Below are 24,975 nucleotides of genomic sequence, written 5' to 3'. Positions count from 1 at the left end.
TCTAAGAGTTTATTAAGAAACTCAGGGGCAGCCTCAAATAGTGGAAGTTGAACTTTTCCTTCTCCACAACATATAGAGAACGTTGGAACAAATGATTTTCCTTTGTTGTTTCTTTCTTCTTCCCAAAGAATTGCTCCACAGTATATACACTCTTCAGTTGGTTGTCCAAAGTCATGAACTCCTAAAATATAAAAATTATTAGTGAATTGGGCAAACATTCTGAATAAAATATCAGAATTGAAGAAGAAAACACATACCATCACCAAGTAGTATACTTGCTTAGATCACGATGAATTTTTTTTTTTTTGCTTTTGCAAATGTTTATTCCTTTCACTGATATTTGTGATTTGAGATATTGAAGTCATTATACGACGCATAGCATCTGTAAGATTCAAAGTACTTGTTTGGCTTGTGTAATAAAAAATATCAAATTTCAAAAACTTGAATTAATCCTCAACCGAATATAGAATACAATTTTACCTTTATTTGAACGCAAGTTGTGTTCCTTGGATGCCAACAAACGATTATGTTTCTTTAAAGCCAACAAATGACTTCGACAAATAAGCTATTTTAGCAATCTGTTCCTTTGTAGATTCAACATTGATTTTGAGAAGAATTATACCAAAAAAGGGTCAACTTTAGCCATTTCTTGTGGAAAGGATATTAGAATTATTGTGTCATTATAAAATCAGTAAGTTCATACCAGTACTATTGGTTAAATGATTGCTCTGTTGCTCATTTAATTCCTGTGTGTGTATCAATTCCTCTGTAATAAAGGCATAAAGAAAAATATAGATATCAGTTACTTACATCTATACAATATCTTAAAATCAAATGAGAGTATAAAACGGTATTTTTTTTATTTCGCAAGTTACATACCAGTGTGACTTTGATATTCCATTAGCTGTGGATGTTTTCTTTTATGCTCTTTTAGCACTTTTTCTCTATGGTTGCTCTTTGTATTTGTAGACATCATAATTCTTCTATGACGCATAAGGTTAGAACCTTCAATATATTCGCATAAGGTTAGACCCTTCAATATATTATTTTGTTAGAATATTTATCAAGTGTGTAAAATAAAAATTAACACTTCGTACCATTATTCTTTTTCAGTGCAAGAATACATTGTCTATTGTACCGAGCAATTCTGGAGGTATATATTTTTTCGTCATCCATAAGGTAAACCTGAACAACTCTTCCTCTCTTTGGCTAAAGCTTTAACTCCTCTTATAGCTGTTGCTCTTATTCACTGCAGCTGATAATGATTTAGAATTTGTCTTCTTGGACAACACTTACTTGACTGTATCAGCAGCCTTTGGGGGCGTATAGGGAGTGCATTTGCAGTGGAGTTGGGAACAATGCAGGTTTCAGAGCAGACTGATACATTAAGAGTTCTTGGTACTGACCCAGTGGATTACCTTGTGACGCCGAGAGTGATTGCTTGTTGTGTTGCTTTGCTGATTTTGACGCTGATTTGTTTCACATTTGTGTTGGCTTCCAGTGCCCTTCTTGCTGATGGGGTTTATGGTGTTAGTATAAATATTATACTGGAAGCCTTAGGATATAATCAGTGCTATGATTAAGTTGCAGGTGTTTGGGGGAATTATTTCTATTGTCAGCTGTGCTTGGGGTGTTACAACTCTTGGAGGTGCTAAGGGCGTTGGGGAGTTTACCATAAGATCTGTGACACTAAAGAGGATCTTGAGCGACAGAAAAAACAGTTTGCTTACAGCTTTTGTTAGTGTTGTGTTACCTTTAGACTTTTAATTGTATAAGATTTGTAATTGTGTAAGAACTGAGTTAGCTTTAGAGTTTTAATTATATAAGACTTCTTAAATTTATCCTTGGACATTTGAGTTGAATTTCTAATGGCTTTTAAATGTGCGATTGCATTTAGCTGCCATAGTTGAGATAATAGCCCTTGGGTTATTCCTGAAGCTGAAGCTGCACTGCAAAATACGAAGGGATAGCAAAGTGTTGAAAACACTGTGCTTTAAACCTAGACAATATTTAGCCCTCCACTTCACCATCATCTAAAATGGGTTTTATAGATACCCTGTACGTAAAAGCTCAAAACCGCTGTCATTGCATGATCACTGTGGACCATACACATTTAACAACTATATGCTTGAAACCCTGGTAATGTAAAGACAGCACCGATCGCCAAAAGTGAAGTGGACTTTGGTCAGATCAAACAATGTAAAAGTGCAACTCAACATTTTGCGCAATTTTATCTGTGAGTTTTGATTTGGCAAATTGCACCTTCTAGAATGGTAGCCTGAACAGCTGATCACACCCTTTTCATGGAAAATACAAATTTGAAGAGAAACTACTGATACATGAAAGAAAGGTCAACTCAGTAATCATTAAAACCTAAAAAGACTTGGAAGACAGAAAAACAAAATCCCGTCAAATTGCACTAACAAACATTTTTACATTTGAACAACAAAGTTCGATCAACAAAATTACTTCAAAGAGTATGCTGAGTGCATATTTAAATACATAGCTTTACAGCAATAGGTTCCAACATACATACAATAAATGCACAGACAAACATTAAAGAGAACATCTCGTCTAACTATTATTTATGAGACCTTCGTTCTCAGAACCATCTTATTGTCTGGGACTTTCACTTTCATCGCCCTTAAACTGTACAAAAACATTTCACATCAACTGCAAGTGTGGTGATAATTTCACACCACATAAAGATATATAGTAACAGTAGAAAAAAGATAGAGTCTGCACTGAGTCCTGATCCCCAACAGTTTCTACAGTCTCCTCATCTGTCCCTCCAGGCTTTGTTGAAGAGGGCAACACCGCTTCCATTGCTTCCTGATTGGCAACATCTTTCTGTAGGATCCTCATCTGTCCCTTCAGGTTTCCCTGGAGTAGGGAACATCTCAATTATCATTTTCACCAAAGCTTCATTTTCATTGCCCATACGTTGTTCACAGTTTTCTACAATCTGCCAGCAAGGACACAAACATATCAGAAATTTTATATGAAGACAGTGAAGGATCACAAACTCAATGAAAGTAAGCTTCCCACATAGCTAAACACATGTAGTACACATACACACACACAAACAACAACAACAACATACCAGACCATCTCTCCTATTAAATACCCTAATTTATCAACATGAAAAACCTGGTTGAATCGGATGTCCCCTAATTGGGCTATGATATAAAAAGACTTGTCAAACTCTTCAGCTTTTCAATTCTTGTTATATTTTCATGTCAGTCTCAGTAGGAATGACACTCAAGTTAGTACTATGTCTGAATCTATGGAACATGTACTCTCTGTTAAATTTTTAGCAACCGCAAAGGCCCTGCTTATATCCAGATGAACTTATAACCAGATGAACTTCTAAAGTCTGCATTAGATCCTAACTGGTAAAATACACTATGACCTTACAATCAGATGCTTATGATGATAAACACCATTAGGAATCACTAATTAAGACTGACTTTGGCTACTTGAAACAGGACAAACAGTACTTTTTTATATAATCTGCAGGTCCTCAGGATTTTCTGGCCAATACAATGAATAGCTACAAATACAGTATGCTCAGCAAGTCCAAATAACATAACATAAGTTTTACCACACTCGTGTAGACAAACTTGGATCTATGAACAACTAAATTCCAAGTGACAACAATTTGAACAAAAATTGATGGTGGTTTGCTGACCTCATAACAAAGAAAGTAACACCTTAGAACTCGACTTTTTCCCCGAGTTTATAGGAGTAAGTGGTAACTTTTGAATAAAATCAGTTGAAGTGAACGGTGAATTAGAAGTGGTTAATGTTGAACTTGAGCAACGGTGAATCAGTGTATGTAGTAGCATTATGAAAATTGTCTTAGTCCATAATATTGCAAAACAATAACACACTAACAAATATGACAAAAAGAAAAGAAACTTGCACACTATCGAAATTAGCTTACCGAGTCGATTTCAGCTGCAGAAGAAGGTCTGATATTAATAAGGTTAAGTTTCTCAGCTTTTGCAAGATCAAATTTTATGCAACTTGTCAAAAACTCATCAATACTTTCTCTTGTTTGATTGCGAGCAACACTTTGAACCTAACATAAAAAATCATTAAAACAAACTTAATTAACAACAGAATCACAAAAAACAACTCTTATTAGTACTATTATTTGAACAGAAAATCTAAAACACACCTGGAACTCAGTTGGAGCTACATTGGCAATAACTCGAGTGGGGCCCATTGATGCGCCTCTAGATTGTAAAAAATCAAGAACTTCGAAATTTGTAAGTGCCCCAGCATTGGTTTGCAATCTACATGTATGTGTAGATGAAACTTTGAGAATTAAGCAAACTTATTAAACCACAGTGAAAGTGTGAGAAAGTAGGAACATACATCTTCATAATAGACATTTGGCGAGAACCTTACCTCAATCGGTATTATGCACATCTTTGTCATCATTTCTCAATAAGAATTTCTGAAATGCTTGCCAGGATTCACCATCAGCTTCTTCTCTATAAACTCCGTTGTCCTTCCCAGAAGGGCTATATATATTGGTAGAGCTTGTATCTTTTGCTCCAATTTCAGAAGTTTTAGAGTTCCTAAGCTTCATCTCATCTTGAAATTCATCATCAGTTTCACGGTCAGATGCTGATTCTGACTCACTCCTGTACACTGAAATTGGAAACAACCTCAAACCAAATGAAAACACTTTCTGGAAGGATGGTTGGTTTGCTACTCCCAAAATTTCAAACGTCGTTTGATAGTAGGAGATTTATTTCAGGTTAAATATCTTAAGCCAATGGGAAAATGGAAAAATGTAAATGATGTTTTTTGACTGCCCCATCTACAATGAAAATCATACCTGCATTCGACTCATGCCATAATTCCCCGGATTCATTCTGTTTCTTTGCCTCAATAGAAATCACAGTCCCGGGAGCAATCATAGAAGAGACGTCAGAAGAATCCGACATTGTTTCAGCTGAATCAATTTCAAGCCACTGGCTGGTAGAGCTTGTATCTTTTGCTCCAATTTCAGAAGTTTTAGAGTTCCTAAGCTCCATCTCATCTTGAAATTCATCATCAGTTTCACGGTCAGATGCTGATTCTGACTCACTCCCTGAATTATTCTTCTTTGAAGTGATGTAGTTGATGTTTCGTATGACAACCATGCCCGCTTGTTTTTTACTCATCCGACCACCTTTTCTCCGTGGTTCCCAGCCTTGTGAGCCTTCATTCTCTAACTCAGAAACATCCTGAGGCCTCATTCTGGGAACACCCGGTTCCCCAGAGTCTGATTCTATGTTTCTGTCTTTACTCTCCATGGATTGTCTCCTTTGTCCCACTCTTTGTGTGAGGTTGAACCTAGGATCGCCCATAGGAGGATAGGGTAGCTGGAAAAATGGTCCAATTCCTGGATAGTTCTGATAGTAAGGCATGGCATGCATTGGGTACGACTGGAAGATGGGAGGCGCTCCGTGTGGATGAATAGGCCACTAAGGGTACATAAGATGCTGATATTGTCCTTGGAAATACTCCAGGCCGCCTGGGGGTATTTGTGTATCCAGTGGAGGCCTTTTCTCTGGAAAAGTTTAAATAATACATTCTTATTTCATTTTACTGGGATATCCAAAGAAGACGTCAAAACATATTTTTATAAAAAGCATGTTAAAGAACCACTTTAGTTCTTTTTGTGGGATCTGAATCTACTAAAAAGTACAGAATTCTTCTAACAGTGTTTATTCACTTACACCCTGTACACTGAAATTGGAAACAACCTCAAACCAAATGAAAAAACTTTCTGGAAGGATGGTTGGTTTGCTACTCCCAAAATTTCAAACGTCGTTTGATAGTAGGAGATTTATTTCAGGTTAAATATCTTAAGCCAATGGGAAAATGGAAAAATGTAAATGATGTTTTTTGACTGCCCCATCTACAATGAAAATCATACCTGCATTCGACTCATGCCATAATTCCCCGGATTCATTCTGTTTCTTTGCCTCAATAGAAATCACAGTACCGGGAGGGAGCAATCATAGAAGAGACGTCAGAAGGATCCGACATTGTTTCAGCTGAATCAATTTCAAGCCACTGGCCGGTAGAGCTTGTATCTTTTGCTCCAATTTTAGAAGTTTTAGAGTTCCTAAGCTTCATCTCATCTTGAAATTCATCATCAGTTTCACGGTCAGATGCTGATTCTGACTCACTCCCTGAATTATTCTTCTTTGAAGTGATGTAGTTGATGTTTCGTATGACAACCATGCCCGCTTGTTTTTTACTCATCCGACCACCTTTTCTCCGTGGTTCCCAGCCTTGTGAGCCTTCATTCTCTAACTCAGAAACATCCTGAGGCCTCATTCTGGGAACACCCGGTTCCCCAGAGTCTGATTCTATGTTTCTGTCTTTACTCTCCATGGATTGTCTCCTTTGTCCCACTCTTTTTGTGAGAGGTTGAACCTAGGATAAGCCCATAGGAGGATAGGGTAGCTGGAAAAATGGTCCAATTCCTGGATAGTTCTGATAGTAAGGCATGGCATGCATTGGGTACGACTGGAAGATGGGAGGCGCTCCGTGTGGATGAATAGGCCACTAAGGGTACATAAGATGCTGATATTGTCCTTGGAAATACTCCAGGCCGCCTGGGGGTATTTGTGTATCCAGTGGAGGCCTTTTCTCTGGAAAAGTTTAAATAATACATTCTTATTTCATTTTACTGGGATATCCAAAGAAGACGTCAAAACATATTTTTATAAAAAGCATGTTAAAGAACCACTTTAGTTCTTTTTGTGGGATCTGAATCTACTAAAAAGTACAGAATTCTTCTAACAGTGTTTATTCACTTACACCCTGTACACTGAAATTGGAAACAACCTCAAACCAAATGAAAAAACTTTCTGGAAGGATGGTTGGTTTGCTACTCCCAAAATTTCAAACGTCGTTTGATAGTAGGAGATTTATTTCAGGTTAAATATCTTAAGCCAAAGGGAAAATGGAAAAATGGAAATGATGTTTTTTGACTGCCCCATCTACAATGAAAATCATACCTGCATTCGACTCATGCCATAATTCCCCAGATTCATTCTGCTTCTTTTCCTCAATAGAAATCACAGTGCCGGGAGCAATCATAGAAGAGACGTCAGAAGGATCCGACATTGTTTCAGCTGAATCAATTTCAAGCCAGTGGCCAATTTCATGCTTTTCCTTCCATAGCTGCACAAACTTTATGCACGCATCCCTGTTGCAACACATAAATGGAATCATTGGTAGCTTAATGTATTTTTAAAATATACACTACGCAGTTCAGGCATTCTTTACCCATACAATCCGAAACTACTCGTGATTTTTCCTTTTCCGTGGCATGAGTTGCTTCTATGTTTCCCACAACTTCTCTTGGCCATAATCATCAATCTGATTAAATGAAGTCAATTTGTATCCCATCATTTCCAAAACATCTTCCAGAAAGTGTGATCTTACGGGGTACGTAAATCCCTGAAAAAAGGAAGTGCAATAATAAGAATAACAATAACACTATAACAGCTATACTACTACTACTACTACTAATAAATATACAAACTTAAATTCAGACACTGACAATACACAATAAACGATGTAACTTTTAAGTCGCAAATTCGCAAAACAAACATTATACTAATACATATCACTTTCCACCAAAAATAATTACATCCGTCCAGCTACATTGGCTTACCGGAATGTGAATTGTTGATGCTCCTCCGAAATAGTTAGAAAACAACTCCGCATTCAGAGTGGCACTCATTAAAATCAATCTCAAATCACGACGGCGTGGAAGAAGATCCTTCAGCACAATCAATAAAAAATCGGCACAACAAAGTTTAACCAAAATATTGGCAAAAATATGTGAATATCTGGAATGAAATACTTCCAAATGAAATTAAATCATAAGGAACAGACCTTCATTCATCCATCTTTCATGAATTTCATCAACAAAAACATGGGTTACCCCATTCAGATTGCGGTCACTCAACAACCTTCTTAGCAAAATACCGCTGGTACAAAAAAGTAGATGGCATAAATTATCAATGTAGCAGGCCCAGCCGCAGGCGGGCTAATTGGCTAGTGGGTCTGAAAGAGAGAGATGATCACCACAACCAATGAGAAAGCGCCATGTATTTGGAATTAGGTAGGTTACCAATTGCAATCGTGGAGTATTATTATTAATTACAAATAGTTACATATTCGTACATAAATATTATTTACCATAATAAAAAACATAAATATTTACAATAGAAAAGCTAATGTGCGCAGGTTGTGTATATAGTGTAGTCAATCTAGGCCACTCATAACAACAAAAAGTGCATGTGTATTGCATCACGAAGTACTGTGCAAGGGCCCAGATTCATGCGTACGGTGCAGCCTGAGTACTGTAGAACTACTAATATTACAATGGTGGTTACACTTAATCACAGAACACGCATTGTGTGTGGCACCAAATCCACCATTCTTCATTTTAATTCTCATCACTCTCTCAGAGAGTTTATGACGAATATCACTCTCTCTCTAACTATTGTGTCTGTAGCCTAGAATTAGAGCAGACTCAAGCTTCTATCGTCTGGATGGTCTTATATGTATGAGAAAATACAATTCTTGATCTTTCCTTGCCTAAGGGGTTGTTTGTTTTTCTGAGCCTCTGAATGCTAAATGCTGAATGCTGAATGCTATATGACACATCTTCAATCTTTGATTCTTTGAACTCTGAAATACATGTTTGTTTTCTCAAAAAAATGATCCTGCTCAATAATCTTTAATATAAATCATTTGGACAATTTCACCCGTTGTTATCTATTTTGAGCACAACTTGATTGTTTATAAAAACAAAAAATATGAAAAATACCAAGTTAAATTAAATTACAAGTTATTATTATAGAAGCGAAAATAAATGTATTTATCTATTTATTATTTTTTCGGCTAATTAGTTAGAAAAATGATGGCAATTTGGAAAAATTAGTTACCAATTTGTTGTAGAAAAATTTTCATTGGCTCATTTTTCTTTTAAAAAAAATGGGATGGGATGGGCTTTGCTTTGTAATTAGTTGTTCATAACTTGTAAGTTGTAACATGCTAGACCATTGTATCATATACCCACCCATCCCATTACCATCGCTACCAAAATCCAGAAAATAGAACCCTTCGTCTCTCTCCTCTAGTCCTCTCTCTCAAAACCCAATCGTCTCTATCTCTCTCTCCAGAAAACAGAGAAATTAAAAACCCCATCCCCATCCCCATCGTCTCTCTCTCTATAGCATGGTTGAAGATGAAGGGGCAAGGATGGAACTAGGCAACTCAAACAAATAGATTCAGCATTCAGAAGAAAGATTGTCGCGGAATGCTGAAGACTAAAGTTGGTGCTGAATACTTAATAGAAAATAAAAACAAACAACTATTTTGGTCGCTGAATGCTGAAAACTAACTATTCAGCACCACTGAATGCTGAATCCCAAAAAAACAAACCCCCCCTAAGAGATCTAGTTTTGTCTGATTTTGCGCAATAAAAGAAATAAAAGTAATATCGCATAACATAATAGGACGCATTTCCTCTCTCTAGTTTTTCCTCTTAATTAAAGGAAGGAAAAGTAGTACTATAAAAATCAGAAAAGTTAGAGAGAGAGAAAGAGCTTACAGAATCACCAAGAGGCTCTCCTCTTTCTGTAGAAACTCTCTCTATAACAGCCATAGCAGATATTCGTCGAGGCTGTGTACAGATGATGCTACAAAATGCTCCACGACCAGATTCCATCTCAAACTCTAATACATACTGAGGAAGTTGAGTGGTTTTGCCACATCCAGTCTCTCCAGAGATCACAATGACCTGTCATATAAAAAAAAATAACAATTGGTAACACTAATAGAATATTCACAAACCAGATATAACGCGTGCAAAAACAGCCTGTTGGAAATATGTCCAAATTTTGACCTAACTGAATTTGGAAATATCAATAGCTTCCACTTCCATGAGCATAAGTGAAAAGACAAATAGTAGACAGATGAGAGAATCTGTCGATGCTTATCCAATTTGCAGAATACTTAAAGGTTAAATCTGAGCTTTACTCCTTTTTTTTATTATTAAATTATTAAATTATTAAATGCAATACCAACACACCAAAAAATTTGTGACATGTTCCCGGAGCTGTGGGGGATGTGAGATGGAAAAAAATTTACCTTTGCAAATTACCAAAAAGGTTTTGTTACAAATACATTAACACAAAAGATAATAGCAATTAAAATTTATAACAAAATAGTTTTTACATTTGCAAGCCAAAATGTTGTTTTATAAATAGTTTTAGGTTAAATATCTTAAGCCAAAGGGAAAATGGAAAAATGTAAATGATGTTTTTTGACTGCCCCATCTACAATGAAAATCATACTTGCATTCGACTCATGCCATAATTCCCCGGATTCATTTTGCTTCTTTGCCTCAATAGAAATCACAGTGCCGGGAGCAATCATAGAAGAGACATCAGAAGGATCCAACATTGTTTCAGCTGAATCAATTTCAAGCCACTGGCCAGTTTCATGATTTTCCTTCCATAGCTGCACAAACTTTATGCATGTATCTCTGTTGCAACACATAGATGGAATCAGTTATATCCCCGACCGGAGAAGTAGAGAGTCAACCAAGGATTGGTTGGTCTTGCACAATAACTGATTCTAGCTATTCTTCTTCAATTTCAATAAGAGTTGGTGAGTAACTCTAAAATCAGAAGCTCCTGGGGGACCTTATATTCTTTCTTTCGACGCGAACTCACTTGCTTTAGGCGGACTCAATCACTTTTTTTGGTTGGAGGATCATTCGTTCTTGACTCTCTTGCTATTACCCGAAGGGAGCGCATCAACCAAGGTGCATATTATCATATAGAAAGAGGCGAGGCATAGCGATTTGTACTACCGGAAAAGTTTCGCTAACTGGCAGGCAATAGAATCAGCCGATAGGGGCAAGCAAGCCTAGGGAATCACATAAATAAGCCCCTACCCGCCAGCGCACTGATAGAAGACCTTGTGACCATTAATCTCATGTACTAACAAATAGGAGATAACTATATAAGTATGCAACTGTCAACAGAACTTCTTATCTAACGAAAGAAAGTGAAACCACACTTTTAATTCTAGTATATAATTAACCACTGCCATGAAATAGCCAGAGTGGGATAAATACCCTCCTGCATATGGGTAAGGCCAAATCAAATAAAAGAATATCAGAATTTACACACTAATATTTCGTATGTCCTAGAATAAATATTTTTTTTTGGAAAATAACCATTTCTTTAAGCTGGATAAAAGATATTAATCATGCTTACAGCGCATAATGCATAACTCAAATACATCTTCCATTTGACCTCCAGTGATATATAAATCATTCTATGATTTGTTATTATAATCGGGATTCGCACAAATGAATAAGTATATACTTTCAAGAAAGCTAAAAAGGAAATACTATATTTAACTTAGAATGAGATTTAGTAAGAATAAAGTCCAAGGGGAAGCACAACATGATTCATTTAGAATAAAGAGTTGAGGAATGGTGCAAAATGATAGTTTAAATTTTCATTAGAAAATTACAGTAAGAAAGATTATATATTGCAATGACCCAAATAATCAAAGCAATTAATGGAAAAGAACCATGTAACAACCAAAGAAACTATAATCTCTAAACTTAGTCATCTGAGTATCTGACTAATAAGTAATCAAGTTTAAGGTTTCATAAAAAGAGAACAAATGTCTCTTTGACAGAGTATTATTGTCCTGTAAAATGGGTTCAAACTTTCATCGTGTAATTGAAGGGATTGTTAATATAGGGGCTGAAAAAGAAAAGGCCTTGGGTGTGGAAGATCGCAAGTAACTCATGATATTTTTCGTCTATATAAACTCGAGGCATAAGCTTTATAGGCCTCGAGGTCTAATTAGCCACCTAAGAAAACCTTGTTTGCTAGACAAATTCTGCCTCCATATTTTAAAATAAATTAACCAAATTACAATCTCAACATAGCAATAGCAAGGGGCGGGAACCAACATTCAATAGGCCACTTTTTACTTTATAACGAGAACAATATGAAAAAATGAATGATAACAATCAAAAGACAAACTTGTTTCCTAGATTACATCCCGCTTTTAAATTCAATTCATAATCTTACCTCGAACTGGAAGCAAAGCTCCAAGGCAGTGTTTTGATAGATCGTAGCCATTCATAGCCTTAGAGTCGATTCAATAATCCAAGAGTCGATTCGATAGTCGATTACAGTTGGAACTATAAGCTAGAAGAGAGTAGAGAGAAGCTTTTGATTTGCTGTGGGTAGAATTCTCAGGGGTGAATCTCAATTTGAGCCAACAAAAGCAAACTCATTAAATTTACATAGAAGATCGGTCTTATTTATGGCATTGATAATGCATTGTGTTGACTCTTTGTAACCTTCTAATATATAAAAGTTGACCTTGTAACCTTCTAATATATAAAAGTAGACTCTATGCTTATGCTCTGCTTACTTTCAATTTGAAATGGGCTATTCTTTGCTTACTTTCAATTTTGTTATGTTATATTGGCTTTTGGGTTTTTTTTCTTTTCTTACACTTGTCTAAATATCTATTCTAGCTAATATACCTTGTTGTGTAACTTGTGTATGTAAAACTACAAACAAAATAAAGGAGTAATAAAAAAAGATGGAATTTATTAATAAACATTATTAGGATGTTAATAACAAAATTCACTGCGTAAACTAAGAACACGAATATTAAGAATCACATTGTTTTCCTAACACTGGATCTTCCAATCGGTTGTGAATATTTACTCGGGAATTCTTAGGTCATCAATTTCCATATTTGGTCCGCCTATAAGCAAGTATTCGTTTATTCCCTTTAAATAAGCATTATCTTTTTTCAATGCTTTAATCTGCATATGAAGTTCTTCTACTTGAATATTTGCTTCGTAGAGCTGTTCACGTCTAGTCATGAGTTAGTTGTAGTTCACATCTAGTACTTCAAACTTGTATATCTGTTGTAGATAGCGTATGGCATTTCCTGCAGCAATATTTTCTGAATCGACTTTCTTGGTTTGATATGTTCCAAATGATGTTTGTATCATAGGATAATTTGGATCTTTATATATGGTATTCTCTTAGTATAGGCACATTGATTGCGACATCCGCTGCGTACTGATAGTTCTCAAATATTGAACTGTAAACTGGTTTTTCATAAATCTTTTCTTTTTTGAGAATTTCTATAAGTGCACTCTTCAGTGAAACATTGTATTTTGTTTCGTACTCCACGATCTTCTTGTTGTATGTTTGATTCTCCATGACCTGCATTTTTTAATTATAGTAGTTTAATAAAAAACATATATTGGAGTGGACTAAATTGTGTTGAGCACATACGTGTTTTGTATATATATATTTTATAGGGTGAAGAGTCCATTTTGTTTTGTAATTTGACTGTAATTAGAAGTCTTTTTAATTACATATGGAAAGTACGACTATTAAATAATGATACTATCATAAAATATATAGTTATATGAATCTTATACGATTTTATTGCAACTGAGGTTAAGACTCATTTTTTTACCAGTTATTTGAGTGTAATTAGAAGTCTTTGTATTTTACATTACTTTTTCCACGCTGATTATTTTGGGTCCATATGTTTGGACTTTCTTAATAACTATTTTAAGCCCTTATGTGTTGTTTAAACCCATGCATTGATATTGAATCTATTTCAAAAAAGTATTTTGCTTTGCATAATGATTAATTGAATTCAAATATATGAAGTATAATTATTGGTCCTTTTGTGCTGACATTCTGTCATTCTAGGATCCATTGCTAGGTTCCAATTGTTTTGAACAATATTTAAAAGAGTCATATCTTCTGACGGATTAATAGTCCCAAGCAAATCAAGACAGTCATTTGATTTTACATATAATGAACCATAAAGGTGCTCAATACAATTCTTGGATGACTGTGAAGTGGAATGATCAATGAAGTTGGTATACAAAATTTTCATATCTGCAAAATAGGGCAGAACCCAAACATATATATCCCAACACTTCATTAATCCACACCTCCTACAATATCCCAACAACTCAAAATCAAAGTGGAATTAAATTACAATCAAGACAGAACACTAAATTAGTAGGTCTTGATCAGAACTTGAAGGCTTACAAAGACGATATCACACTTAGGCAAGTGAAGATATTTCATTGTAGGCGGGTGCTAGAGGTTCCCATTGCGTCTCGTTCTATTAAACCATTGATTGGAACCTCTGCATGTACGTATCACTGTGTCCTGATTCAAACCCACGTCAGATGGCTTGATTTGTCATGTCATACATACCTTTGTCCACTCAACACGAAGCCGCCGGTCCTGTCTTCCAAATTCCGCCCTGTCAAGTCCTCGATTTGCATCCTCGGCATCTCGCTCATCATCCATATAGACAAAAGCAAATCCTATAACAGCAACAAAAGGAAATAAAATCTGGTAGATACCACACAACTACCAAAGAGGAATAAAAGAAAACCTAGGATCTCTATGTAAGGATCCCATTATCAGAAGATATTGGCTGCAGACTGTACCAATAAATGAGTCACAACTGACCCACATTGCAAAATCTAGAATCTAAGTGACCATAAAAATCAGGAACAGAGTCAACAGACCTTGTTTGATGAAGTAAATTATGTCAAGGAACAACAGTCCAAAAGTGGGTGTCTCATGAGGAAATCAATGTTGTCATGCTTAAACTTTGTTATACACTAATTTCATTACCGAGTAAAACTTCATTAAAAACATTTAAAACTGAAAACATAAGAAGAGACTTTTCATTTATGCCTAAAGTAGATACAGAGAAGCTGAAGTAAGTAGATATTTCAAACAGATCACTGGGGAAGTAAAAGAGCTTACCTCCATATTCTTGGTCATACCATATGAACATCACATATTACACATTAAAAAAATGATAAACAATATAAGGAAAAGATTCATCAAAGAGATTATCATACCTTGTTATCCTATTTATCTTCTTCATGATCAAAACTCAACGTCTAGCAAACCGAGGTCTCCATGGCCATTTCCTCTTCATGAAAATATGACTTCTTTCCCACTAACTCGGCCACTTTCTTTGCAGATCCAGAATCTCGTACCACTCAAATCAGATTAAGAACTCCTAGAAAGTCGCATCTGACCAATTGCAGAGGCAACAATAACAGAAAGGGAAACAAATTGCAACAATCCGTTGCATCAATCCTTAAAGCCCCCAATTAGTGCTGAAGGTGGGGTTGGAGGAAACTTAACCAAGCTTTCTGCACAACTATTTACCCTCCAAGGACATAAGGTTTCGTGCACAAAATTAAGTTGCTTGGCAAAGGCTTTACCTACATTATTATTATTAGCTTGATGCAAAGAAGAAGAGGGTTTAGTAATGAGCATTCTCAAAACATTAGTCTATGGTCTGAAGTGAAAAATTGATGGATACAATGTTAACGTGGACACAAAATGAGTTGGTTGTTCGATTTGGGTGCAGTTCTCTATGGTGGCTCATGGCTTACAGCTGGGATATTTTATCTCAAATTCTCAATTAGGGGGACCAGCAAATAGCAACTTCAAATTCAAACACAGTAACACCAAGTAGCTAGCTGGACTGATTTTGTTCGAGCGATACTTGCATGCCTACAGTACAAAGTACCAAAATTCAACCTCAAGGCTCTCTCTCTCTCTCTCTCTCTCTACTAATTATGTGTCATTAGCTTATCGTGTACAGTATCATTTTCACTGCAGATGAGAAATACTATATATCAAAAGAACTTATCAAGTGTAAAGACGGGTCGAAATTTTTGATAAAATGTTTCTCCGAAGCTTCCTGATATGAAAGCTGCACTTGAAGAACTCCTCACCAATAATGGATCATTTGGTTCTTCTGGGGAACACAATCTAAGGATTGTAACAGCTTCATAGAATTCAAACTCTCCGCCGCTCTCATCATCACCGGAGAATGGATCTCCATCTTCTGCTTCAAATTCGACTTCATCGCCAATGACAAAGTACAATGGCCTCCCAACTTCTTTGATGTCGGAGAAGAAAGAATACCCTATTGATCCATCACTCCCCGACATTAAGAACAGCATTTATGCAATTGATGAATTTCGCATGTTCTCCTTCAAGGTTCGACCTTGTTCAAGGGCATATTCTCATATGACTGGACGGAGTGTCCTTTTGTTCACCCGGGTGAAAATGCTAGAAGAAGAGACCCAAGGAAGTTTCACTACAGTTGTGTTCCTTGCCCAGAGTTCCGGAAGGGAGCGTGCAGGAGGGGTGATTTATGTGAATATGCTCATGGAGTTTTTGAGTGTTGGCTTCACCCTGCACAATATAGGACACGCCTCTGGAAGGATGGTATGGGCTGCATGCGAAGAGTGTGTTTCTCTGCGCACACAACTGAAGAGCTTCGTCCTTTCTATGTGTCCACAGGCTCTGCTGTTCCTTCTCCCCATTCAGCTGCATCTGCTGCTATGGAAATGGTTGCTGCCTTGAGTCTACTACCAGCCTCCCCGTCCTCGGGTTCTGTCATGTCACCTAATCCTTTCACGCCACCGATGTCTCCGTCAGCCAGTGGCATTTCACACTCATCCATGGCGTGGCCACAACCAAATGTTCCTACCTTGCATCTTCCTGGAAGCAATCTCCAGTCTAGTCGTCTCAGATCATCCCTTAATGCAAGAGATATTCAAGTTGATGATTTCAGCTTGTTGGGGGAATTTGAAGCACAACAGCAACATCAACATCAGGAGCTCCTCAATGAATTATCATTTTCTCTCAACCACGGTTAATTCCTACATCTGCCAACCACCCCATTTGTACAAAATCTCTAGCACCATCAAATTTGGAAGACCTCTTCAGTGCAGAGATGTCCTCATCTCCCCGATATTTTGATCAGGCTATGTCATCTAGCATGTTTTCGTCATCACACAAATCAGATGTCCTCAATCAATTCCAGCAGCAACAGAGCATGCTCTCTCCGATAAACACAAATGTATTCTCCCCCAAAAATGTTGATCACCCTCTCTTACAGGCCTTTTTGGTGGTCTTCACTCTCCAGGAAGAATGTCACCAAGAAGCATGGAACCCATCTCACCAATGAGTGCTAGGGCTGTGTTTTCTCAACGTGAGGAACTTCCACAGCACTGCCTCAGTTCGCGTGATCTTGGATCCAACCTAAGCTAGAAATAAAAGTCTTTTGATGGATTTGAAGATTTCTAGATCGACTGAGACATAGCACAAATAATACATTGAAATAGGTTTGAAGAGGCAGTGCAAAATTAATATGTAGAAGTTGGATACTCATGAAGGCTTATTTTTTATGCAACCATATCCTCATTTCCAAATTCGAATAAGAATTTGGAAAAAAAAAATATTATATATACAACAACATGGAAAAGGTAGAATACAAAGAATTCAAATTTCTAAATGAAATATTTTAACAGTATTGAAGTGATATCATGCTCAATGACAAAGACAAAGAGTACCTATTCAAGCAGATTCCAAAACAAACTCGATGAGATTCCAACGCTTGAACTTTCTGTAACTGAAATAATCCTCAACATCGCTTCTTTTTCCTGAAACTAGCAAAGACAAAGTGATATTCAAATTCAAAAAAAGTCTCGATTTACAACTTATATATCTTGTGAATTTTAATAAAATAAAATAATGTGATGTTTCTTTAAAGAACTTCCTACTTTAGAAATGAAAGTAGATTCATTTGAGTAATTTTGTCTTTTAGAATAGATAAACCTTCATGTCCCATGGTGCTTACACTTAGAGTCTGTATAATGCATACCATGCCGTGAATAATTGTTTGATCTTAGAGTGCAGCTGCATTCTATTTATCAAAATGAAGAAAAATGTAAAAGTTGTGTATTACTTAAATCATTATCGATGCTCATTTGCAATCTAGAATCTAACTTCAAGTCCATAAATCCATAGGAAGAACCTACAACCTTCGGACTTTTGTAAGGCTCGGATGGGTCCGTTATAAAATATCTTTGTCTTTTAACTCCATTCTTTCTGTTTTTCTTATATTCAGGATTCTCAATGCATACTCCAAAGTTCCTCCAAAGCCAAAAGTACCTTCAAACAAAAGGTGAGAAGGGAAACACTGAAAAAAGAGCATAGTTTATGTTTATCTCTTTACAACTTTCTTTTTTGTTTACACTTGTATATTACAACATTTATGCTATTATTTGACTTTCTGCTAAAAATGTACGTTCTAGATTGAAAGCTATATCTTGACTTGCATGAGAAACCTGAAATTCTATATTAAGCTTATTGGGGCCAGCTGATTGGCCCCATCACAAACTAAATCCATCGAAGCACGTTTCAATCTCACTGTAAAATAGTTTAGAGCAATTGTTTGTATGCCAAAAATATTTTATGTATTGGGTTGTTGGAATCTGTTGTGGGAATCCCACCAAGCTATTATCTGCTGTGTTTTATGTTTTATGTTTTTTTTACTTATCTGCAATCTTACTCTGTTTGATTGATCCTTACCGATGAAGTAGTATTGTACCAATAAGGGTGTGTGATCAAGTCATATGGCGCGGCCGAGGCTAATAGAATTTTAGTGATTACCTATAATAAAGGAAGTTGTGAATCCACTGCCCAGATTATCAGTGTATGTCAAAAACGTTTTTAGTCCTGACAACTAAAGTTATGCCTCAGTTATCAGTAGTTCTAACTGATATTTTTGTTCACATTAACAATTAGTTCTCCTTTAGTTGATTTTTTTTCCTAATATCATTTACCATTTATTCTTCTTTGATACTTAGTGAGTTTGAGGAATTAGAGGCTGTCCCAACTATGGCTGTGATGGAGGGCCCGCTGGAACCAACATCGTCAACGTCCTCTGCCGTTGCAAATGTTCCCGATGATTCTCCCTTTGTGAATTTCTTCAGCGTATGTGCTTTATGTCTCTAACTTGCAACCTTCACACTTTGAGTACATGAAATTCTTGGTTATTATGATGAGCGTATTTCTAAATGGCTTGTTATGGGCACCACAGCTCTTCCTGGCAATTGATAATATGTTTTGAAATGTTGGTAACTTGGTATTCCACTATTTTCCCTCCATGTGTTTTACTTCACTGAGCCTTCGCGAGTTGCGACCATTGATCTAAAACTCACTCTGTGCCCTTAGCTCTCGAGAAGCACTCGTCATAAGACTCGTATATAGAGAAAATCTAGGCTTAATGATCCAAGACTCTGATCTCGCATCTACCTAATAAGAATCATGTTAGGGTCATAAATATACCCTCCTTTATTGTTTAATTTATTTTTGGTGAGAAGTAGTCTTAGGGGAATAATTGTATATTTGTAGTTTCTAATAGTTGCATGGTGTGAATCCCTTACAAATATGAATCGATAGCATATTATGTATAGCATTTTGGTTTTACGGAGAATCAATAGCATATTGTGTAACTCCAATGAATATCTAAAAAAACAATCAAAACAATGCCAATCTACATAAAGAGTTAAAGACTAATAAGGAAAATAAAGATTTGTTAGTTACTACTCATGGGAAATTACCTTTCCATCAATTACGACCCAACAGTCATCTCGTGTGTTGTTCTCTCCAGCTTCTAATTAACAAAAATCAACTTTTCAACAAAGCCATCAACTTATTGAGTAAAGCCACTAACCTGCATTGATCTCATTCATTGCTCTTTTCACATGCTCATCAGGTTCAATATCCACGATAAGAGTCTGAACTATTTCATATCCGTAATGCGACATTGCCTGTAACACCAAAATAAATAAGAAGAAAACCGAATCATACCTAAACTACTAACTCTCTTTACTCGTGTGTTTCCTGTTTTCAATATTCTACCAATACATGGAAGATCGAAGGATTAAATTCAAGATTATATCTAAATCCAAATCATCTAATTCATCACTTGAAACACCCTTTCTTCCTCGACTAAGTTTGAAAAGTAAGCCTGCGAGATTGGCTTCAGCTGTTTTGTTTGGGATTAATTCAGCGATTGAGAATGCATCATTCAATGACAGTTCATTCTACATTATCAGCCTCCTGCATTTACAACTGTGGTTTGTCAACTATACTCCCACCACCCTCGATGTTCCAGTTATGCGTAGTTGGTCCCCTTACGATCACCAACCTCACTTCCTGAAGGATGCCCAATCCCGAGCAATCCTAAGATTCAAGATCAACAGTCAGGAAGTCCTAGATTTTGACTGTAGCGCCACATAAGCTACAATCCAACATAGGTAAGTTGGTACTACCAACATATGCAACAGTCTCAAGGCTTGCCTCGCAAATGATGCATATTTTGTAAACCTCATGCTGCTAATAAATAAGTCTTATAGATCTACCAAAAGAATGGAAGAAGATAAGACATACCTGATATTATAGAGATGAGGACAGGTAGAGAGTCCATACTGGAGAGTCACAAATTAGGCTAATGCAATTTTGCGTGTTACAATAATAGAAAAAAAAAAAATCTATATAGATCTCAGGCCTTACAATCTAACAAACACTTTCACCTGAGAATCATCCGCTAATAGAGGGTGAGACCATCTCCAATGGAAATGAAAGATAATTTGATATGCGGATTAGACGCCAAGTAGTTGTTATACTTTTTCGTGGGTTCTATCGATGCCCTGATAAATTCTGGAATCTCATCACCTTCTTTGAGGGAAACAAATTGCAACAATCCGTCATCCTTAAAGCCCCCAATTAGTGCTGAAGGTGGGGTTGGAGGAAACTTAACTAAGCTTTCCGCACAGCTATTTCCCCTCCAAGGACATGAGGTTCCGTGCACAGAATTAAGCTGCTTGGCAAAGGCTTTATCGGCATTATTATTATTAGCTTGATGCAAAGAAGAAGAGGGTTTAGTAATGAACCATGCATCCAATATTAGAAGTTGTTATTCGTGTATAATTCAAGCATTCAATTGTATTACAAAAATGTGTTAATTGCTAGAGCAACAACTAACATTAATTAATTGTTGGAAACAAAATCGCTTGCATGTAATGGTTCAAAACCACTCAAATACAATGCAACATGTACAGGAACAACTCAACTGTGGCTAGAAATAATTACATTCAAATATCTAATCCTTGATTTTGTAACTAACAGTAGTATTGGTACCAAGTTGGTACTACCAACATATGCAACAGTCTCAAGGCTTGCCTCGCAAATGATGCATATTTTGTAAACCTCATGCTGCTAATAAATAAGTCTTATAGATCTACCAAAAGAATTGAAGAAGATAAGACATACCTGATATTATAGAGATGATGACCGGTTAGATATTACTTGTAGATGAGGACAGGTAGAGAGTCCATACTGGAGAGTCACAAATTAGGCTAATGCAATTTTGAGTGTTACAATAACAGGAAAAAAAAAATAAAACTATATAGATCTCAGGCCTTACAATCTAACAAACACTTTCACCTGAGAATCATCCGCTAATAGAGGGTGAGACCATCTCCAATGGAAATTTGAGATAATTTGATATGCGGATCAGACGCCAAGTAATTGTTATCCTTTTTCGTGGGTTCTATCGATGCCCTGATAAATTTTGGAATCTCATCACCTTCTTTGAGTGCAACTGATCCATGCCACAAACTCCTCCCACCTTAACCAATTTCATTAATTTTTGATGTATGGCGTAGACATTGTCGACCTCTTCAATAAGGCAATAATAAATCAGTTCATCCATAATCTTCTTCCTCAAATAGTAGCCAACCAACATTCCCTCTCATGGGCAAAATGAATATCCCAGCCCAAGTAACTTTTTCATTTCTTCCTGCATGCACCATTCAAAATAGAGTTTTAAATGTCTCTATCTCAACACTTCAAAAATAATATAATACAAATTGAGCACCATGAAATCTTCTTACCCTTGTCTGTGCAGATTTGAACTTGCGAGTTTCTTGGACTTGATCGTAGTCCTCAATACACATTTTAGCATATACTTCATCATAGGTATATTCATCAGTTGTACCCTTAAGTACTTCTTCTTCTTCTGTGTAGCTCGAGCTATATACATACAATCAATCAATATTAAATCACATACTCTTTTCATCATCGCTGCTATCGTCAATTGGCTTGAAGAAATCATAATTAGTATAATACAATTCTTCAATTTCGGCTCTGTTAGCTTCTTCTTCTCTCTTCTCCTCTTCACCACCATTTCGAAGTAATAAATTCAACTCTTGCAAAATTGCTTGGAGTATCTTTTAAATCTAACTACTTGCCATGCCCATCAAAACTGTTCGGGCTGACACCCTGAAAATCCCATGTCCTAGGAAGCCCCAAGTTTATAAGTCGGTCCAGAAACGAGGAAGCCTAATAAGATGATAAGTGGATGACCTAGAATGTCATCTCCCTACACCATCCTTTTTGACCTTCGTTCAATTTTGGAAGAGGAGAAGAATAAGAGATAGGATTTGAAGAGATGAATTTTTTTTTGGAGAGTTGAGAGTGTTTTGTAGAATTGAAAAAAGAGTATAGAAAGAAGTTTTTATCTATTTTGGATTACGAACAATTGAAATCGGCAAAAAAGGGCATAGAGTTCATTTTTTTATGTAAATTCTGGTGTGTCAGTTTCAGAGAAAAAAAAAGAAGCTGACATGGGTCACTCGGAGCATTCTCAACTACTCAGTATTCATGGTCTTTGATATCCAAGTCCGCAAGTACAACGAATAAAAGTAGGCAGGTTTGAGATAACAATGTTTCCAACAACAAAGTGTTGAATTTTAGTTGCATAGAGCAAAAAAACTCCGGACTAACAAATCCCAAAGCAAATATATGATTAGTTGCAGTGTTAAAGTCCTATCTCAAAATTTAGAGCAAAAGATTATTCAAAACAACAAATCCTAGAGCAATATACCAGTAGCTGCAATATCATATCAACTCAATACTATGAAAACGTGAGGGAGAGTGAATCAAATACGAACACCAAGTAACAAACTAGGTTAATTCCGGCCACGAACAGACAAAGTCCTGCATAGGCTTACCCATACTTTTGGACTAGATTCTAATCAAGCCAAAACAATCCATCACAATGGCAATCCAACTAATACCCCACTAGTTTACCAAGCACCTTCTTCCACAAGTAACTCGCATTCGTTTAAAATCGTCAAGCATATATGCTAACCAATATAATCTTACACAAGTATAGATGCACATTTCTCACATTCATTAATCTGTAATCACAATCGAAAAAACAAACTCTTTTTCAAAATTACAATAGGGAACAAACATCTATAAAACTCTGCCACTAACAAAAGCAGACTACGTGGACATTAAACTTTTGAGCAAAGCCAATGCTGATGGTTCATGTATTTAAGAACTCAGCAGGAGACTTGGTATTTAATGCTGAATGTGACTCGAGCAGTGGTCTTGAATGGTTCAAGTGAACAGCAAAAAGAAGCGGAACTGCTCTTACAGCAGTCACCAATGACCAAACGCAACGAAAACAAGAAGCAATAATCTTACTTCCTTGATAACATGCTCAAATTTGAAAAACAACATTTCCAAAACAACGAGAATTAGAATATCCTTGGTATATTTCTTAAAAAAGAGTTACAGAAAGGAACTCACGTCGTATCATGGACTACGCTGTCCTATACATTTCAATCAATTGATTCTATTAATCAATACTATCTCATTGATGATACCTATATTTGTGTTTAACTGTGCGTACGAACATATCACATAGTGTTCGAACATGATGCACTAAAAATGGTAGTAATAGAGCCAATGCATCAAACCTGAACTGGAAGCCATTCCTTGTGTTCAAGTACAGCAATGCACTAAAAACCATACAAACTCAAACTAGCAAAACGACCTGATTGAGACAAACTTGTGAAACCAGTTTTGTGATAGTTCGGTGCATACAAATGAGCAAAATGTCAATCGGTTGGTTATCTAGCTGCAACAATGCTAAAAGGTGATGAAATGCACGGGAAGATAAGAAGCAAAATCCCTGACTGCAACTAACTAACTCATCCATAAACGTAAGTAGGTAACAGACAATGTGTTAGGAATATACAACTTAATTGTACTTACTCTTTACCAATTACCAAACTATACAAACCTTTTGTCTTGTAAGTGTCTTGTACTTCTTAATTAAATCCGAGCCTAGTGTAGATACACTATGTCCTTAAGACAGATTTTCCCCCTCACGGTGCTTGAAGGTTGATGGGAAACTATCTCCCAAGATAGAACGGATTTCCTTCTATAGAAAGCTAGCACTTCAATTCTATAGACTCAACGAACACAACATAGTATTTGACTAAGAACAGAGGGAGAAGAGAAAGATCAGAACTCTGTGTGATCTGGTGTATCTTTCTCTCCAAATTCATCCACTATTTATAGGTGAGTGGTGCCTTTTCGAAACAACACAGTGACTCTTGGGAAAAAGTAAGCAACTCTTTGAAAAGTCACATGTTTCGAAAGGACACACCATTTCGGCATATAGCACTGTTTCGAACCAGTGCCTATTTCGAAAGGTTGCACCTTTTCGGCATGATACACTGTTTCAAACCAGTGCACATTTTTCGAAGGTCGCGACCTTTTCGCATAATGCAATCGTTTCAAACAAATGCATCATTTTGAAAAGGTTTTTCTCACATTACGTACTGTTTCAAGAAAAAACCCATTTCATCTTAAGTGGGGTAACTTGGGAGACAAACTACTCATTCATATTTAAATGGATTTGAGCAAATCATTTTTCTAACAATCCCCATGAATGAAAATTTGGCTTCTTCTATCATAAACATCGGATTTACGTTCTTTTTACAAATGAAAAGATACCGAGGTCAAGTAGCATGGGAGGCCTTGAACTTGCCTTAGTGAAAGACGATCGGATTTAATTGGACGATCGGTGAGACTTCAATTAATGTCCTTGAACTGTCGGCCGTTTGTATAAACCTAGACAATCATCTTCACGCGAGCACCGCCT

The 24,975-nt window shown here is 36.4% G+C and overlaps 3 protein-coding genes, 1 long non-coding RNA gene and 1 pseudogene across 5 annotated transcripts; 2 read left to right on the top strand and 3 right to left on the bottom strand.

The window, feature by feature from the left end:
- Positions 1-2,414: 2,414 nt before the first annotated feature.
- LOC147522756 (uncharacterized) lies at positions 2,415-5,566 on the bottom strand. Its single transcript, XM_086594997.1, has 5 exons — positions 4,853-5,566; positions 4,417-4,662; positions 4,184-4,301; positions 3,947-4,084; positions 2,415-2,965 (listed from the first exon to the last, which is right to left on the bottom strand). The coding sequence occupies exons 1-2, from the start codon at positions 5,433-5,435 to the stop codon at positions 4,418-4,420; spliced, it is 828 nt and encodes a 275-aa protein (XP_086451123.1). The 5' UTR covers positions 5,436-5,566; the 3' UTR covers positions 2,415-2,965; positions 3,947-4,084; positions 4,184-4,301; position 4,417.
- LOC147522757 (uncharacterized) lies at positions 2,780-4,231 on the bottom strand. The gene is made up of 3 exons (XM_086568432.1): positions 4,184-4,231; positions 3,947-4,084; positions 2,780-2,965 (listed from the first exon to the last, which is right to left on the bottom strand). The coding sequence occupies exons 1-3, from the start codon at positions 4,229-4,231 to the stop codon at positions 2,780-2,782; spliced, it is 372 nt and encodes a 123-aa protein (XP_086424558.1).
- Positions 5,567-7,031: 1,465 nt separating the features above from the next.
- Positions 7,032-11,006, bottom strand: LOC147522755 (DExH-box ATP-dependent RNA helicase DExH3-like). 2 transcript variants are annotated; one of them, XM_086595000.1, is made up of 5 exons: positions 9,644-9,784; positions 7,918-8,012; positions 7,694-7,801; positions 7,309-7,476; positions 7,032-7,222 (listed from the first exon to the last, which is right to left on the bottom strand). In XM_086595000.1, the coding sequence occupies exons 2-4, from the start codon at positions 7,921-7,923 to the stop codon at positions 7,357-7,359; spliced, it is 234 nt and encodes a 77-aa protein (XP_086451126.1). In that variant the 5' UTR covers positions 7,924-8,012; positions 9,644-9,784; the 3' UTR covers positions 7,032-7,222; positions 7,309-7,356. The 2 variants fall into 2 exon arrangements, with proteins under 2 accessions (XP_086451126.1, XP_086451130.1); XM_086595004.1 differs by lacking the exons at positions 7,032-7,222; positions 7,309-7,476; positions 7,694-7,801 and adding an exon at positions 10,389-11,006 and having other exon boundaries at positions 7,950-8,088; positions 9,644-9,832.
- A 3,995-nt stretch (positions 11,007-15,001) lies between these two features.
- LOC147522754 (zinc finger CCCH domain-containing protein 24-like) lies at positions 15,002-17,885 on the top strand (annotated as a pseudogene).
- Positions 17,886-18,043: 158 nt separating this feature from the next.
- On the top strand, positions 18,044-21,416 carry LOC147522753 (uncharacterized). The gene is made up of 2 exons (XR_015214470.1): positions 18,044-18,129; positions 18,815-21,416. It is a non-coding gene; the product is annotated as an uncharacterized LOC147522753 (long non-coding RNA).
- The last annotated feature ends 3,559 nt before the right edge of the window (positions 21,417-24,975 follow it).

Source organism: Coptis chinensis, chromosome 1, assembly GCF_015680905.1.
Source record: "Coptis chinensis isolate HL-2020 chromosome 1, ASM1568090v1, whole genome shotgun sequence".
Lineage (NCBI taxonomy): Eukaryota > Viridiplantae > Streptophyta > Magnoliopsida > Ranunculales > Ranunculaceae > Coptis > Coptis chinensis.
This window is presented reverse-complemented; position numbering and strand designations above follow the sequence as displayed.

Coding starts and splice junctions, on each gene's coding strand:
- LOC147522757 (XM_086568432.1), bottom strand. CDS start 4,231: ATGGGCCCCACTCGAGTTATTGCCAATGTAGCTCCAACTGAGTTCCAG. Junction 4,085..4,183: donor TAGCTCCAACTGAGTTCCAG/GTGTGTTTTAGA, acceptor TTTTTATGTTAG/GTTCAAAGTGTTGCTCGCAA. Junction 2,966..3,946: donor CTGCAGCTGAAATCGACTCG/GTAAGCTAATTT, acceptor CCTTGCTGGCAG/ATTGTAGAAAACTGTGAACA.
- LOC147522756 (XM_086594997.1), bottom strand. CDS start 5,435: ATGCATGCCATGCCTTACTATCAGAACTATCCAGGAATTGGACCATTT. Junction 4,663..4,852: donor ATGGCATGAGTCGAATGCAG/GTATGATTTTCA, acceptor TTCCAATTTCAG/TGTACAGGAGTGAGTCAGAA.
- LOC147522755 (XM_086595004.1), bottom strand. CDS start 10,424: ATGAATCCGGGGAATTATGGCATGAGTCGAATGCAA. Junction 9,833..10,388: donor ATGGCATGAGTCGAATGCAA/GTATGATTTTCA, acceptor TTTATATGACAG/GTCATTGTGATCTCTGGAGA.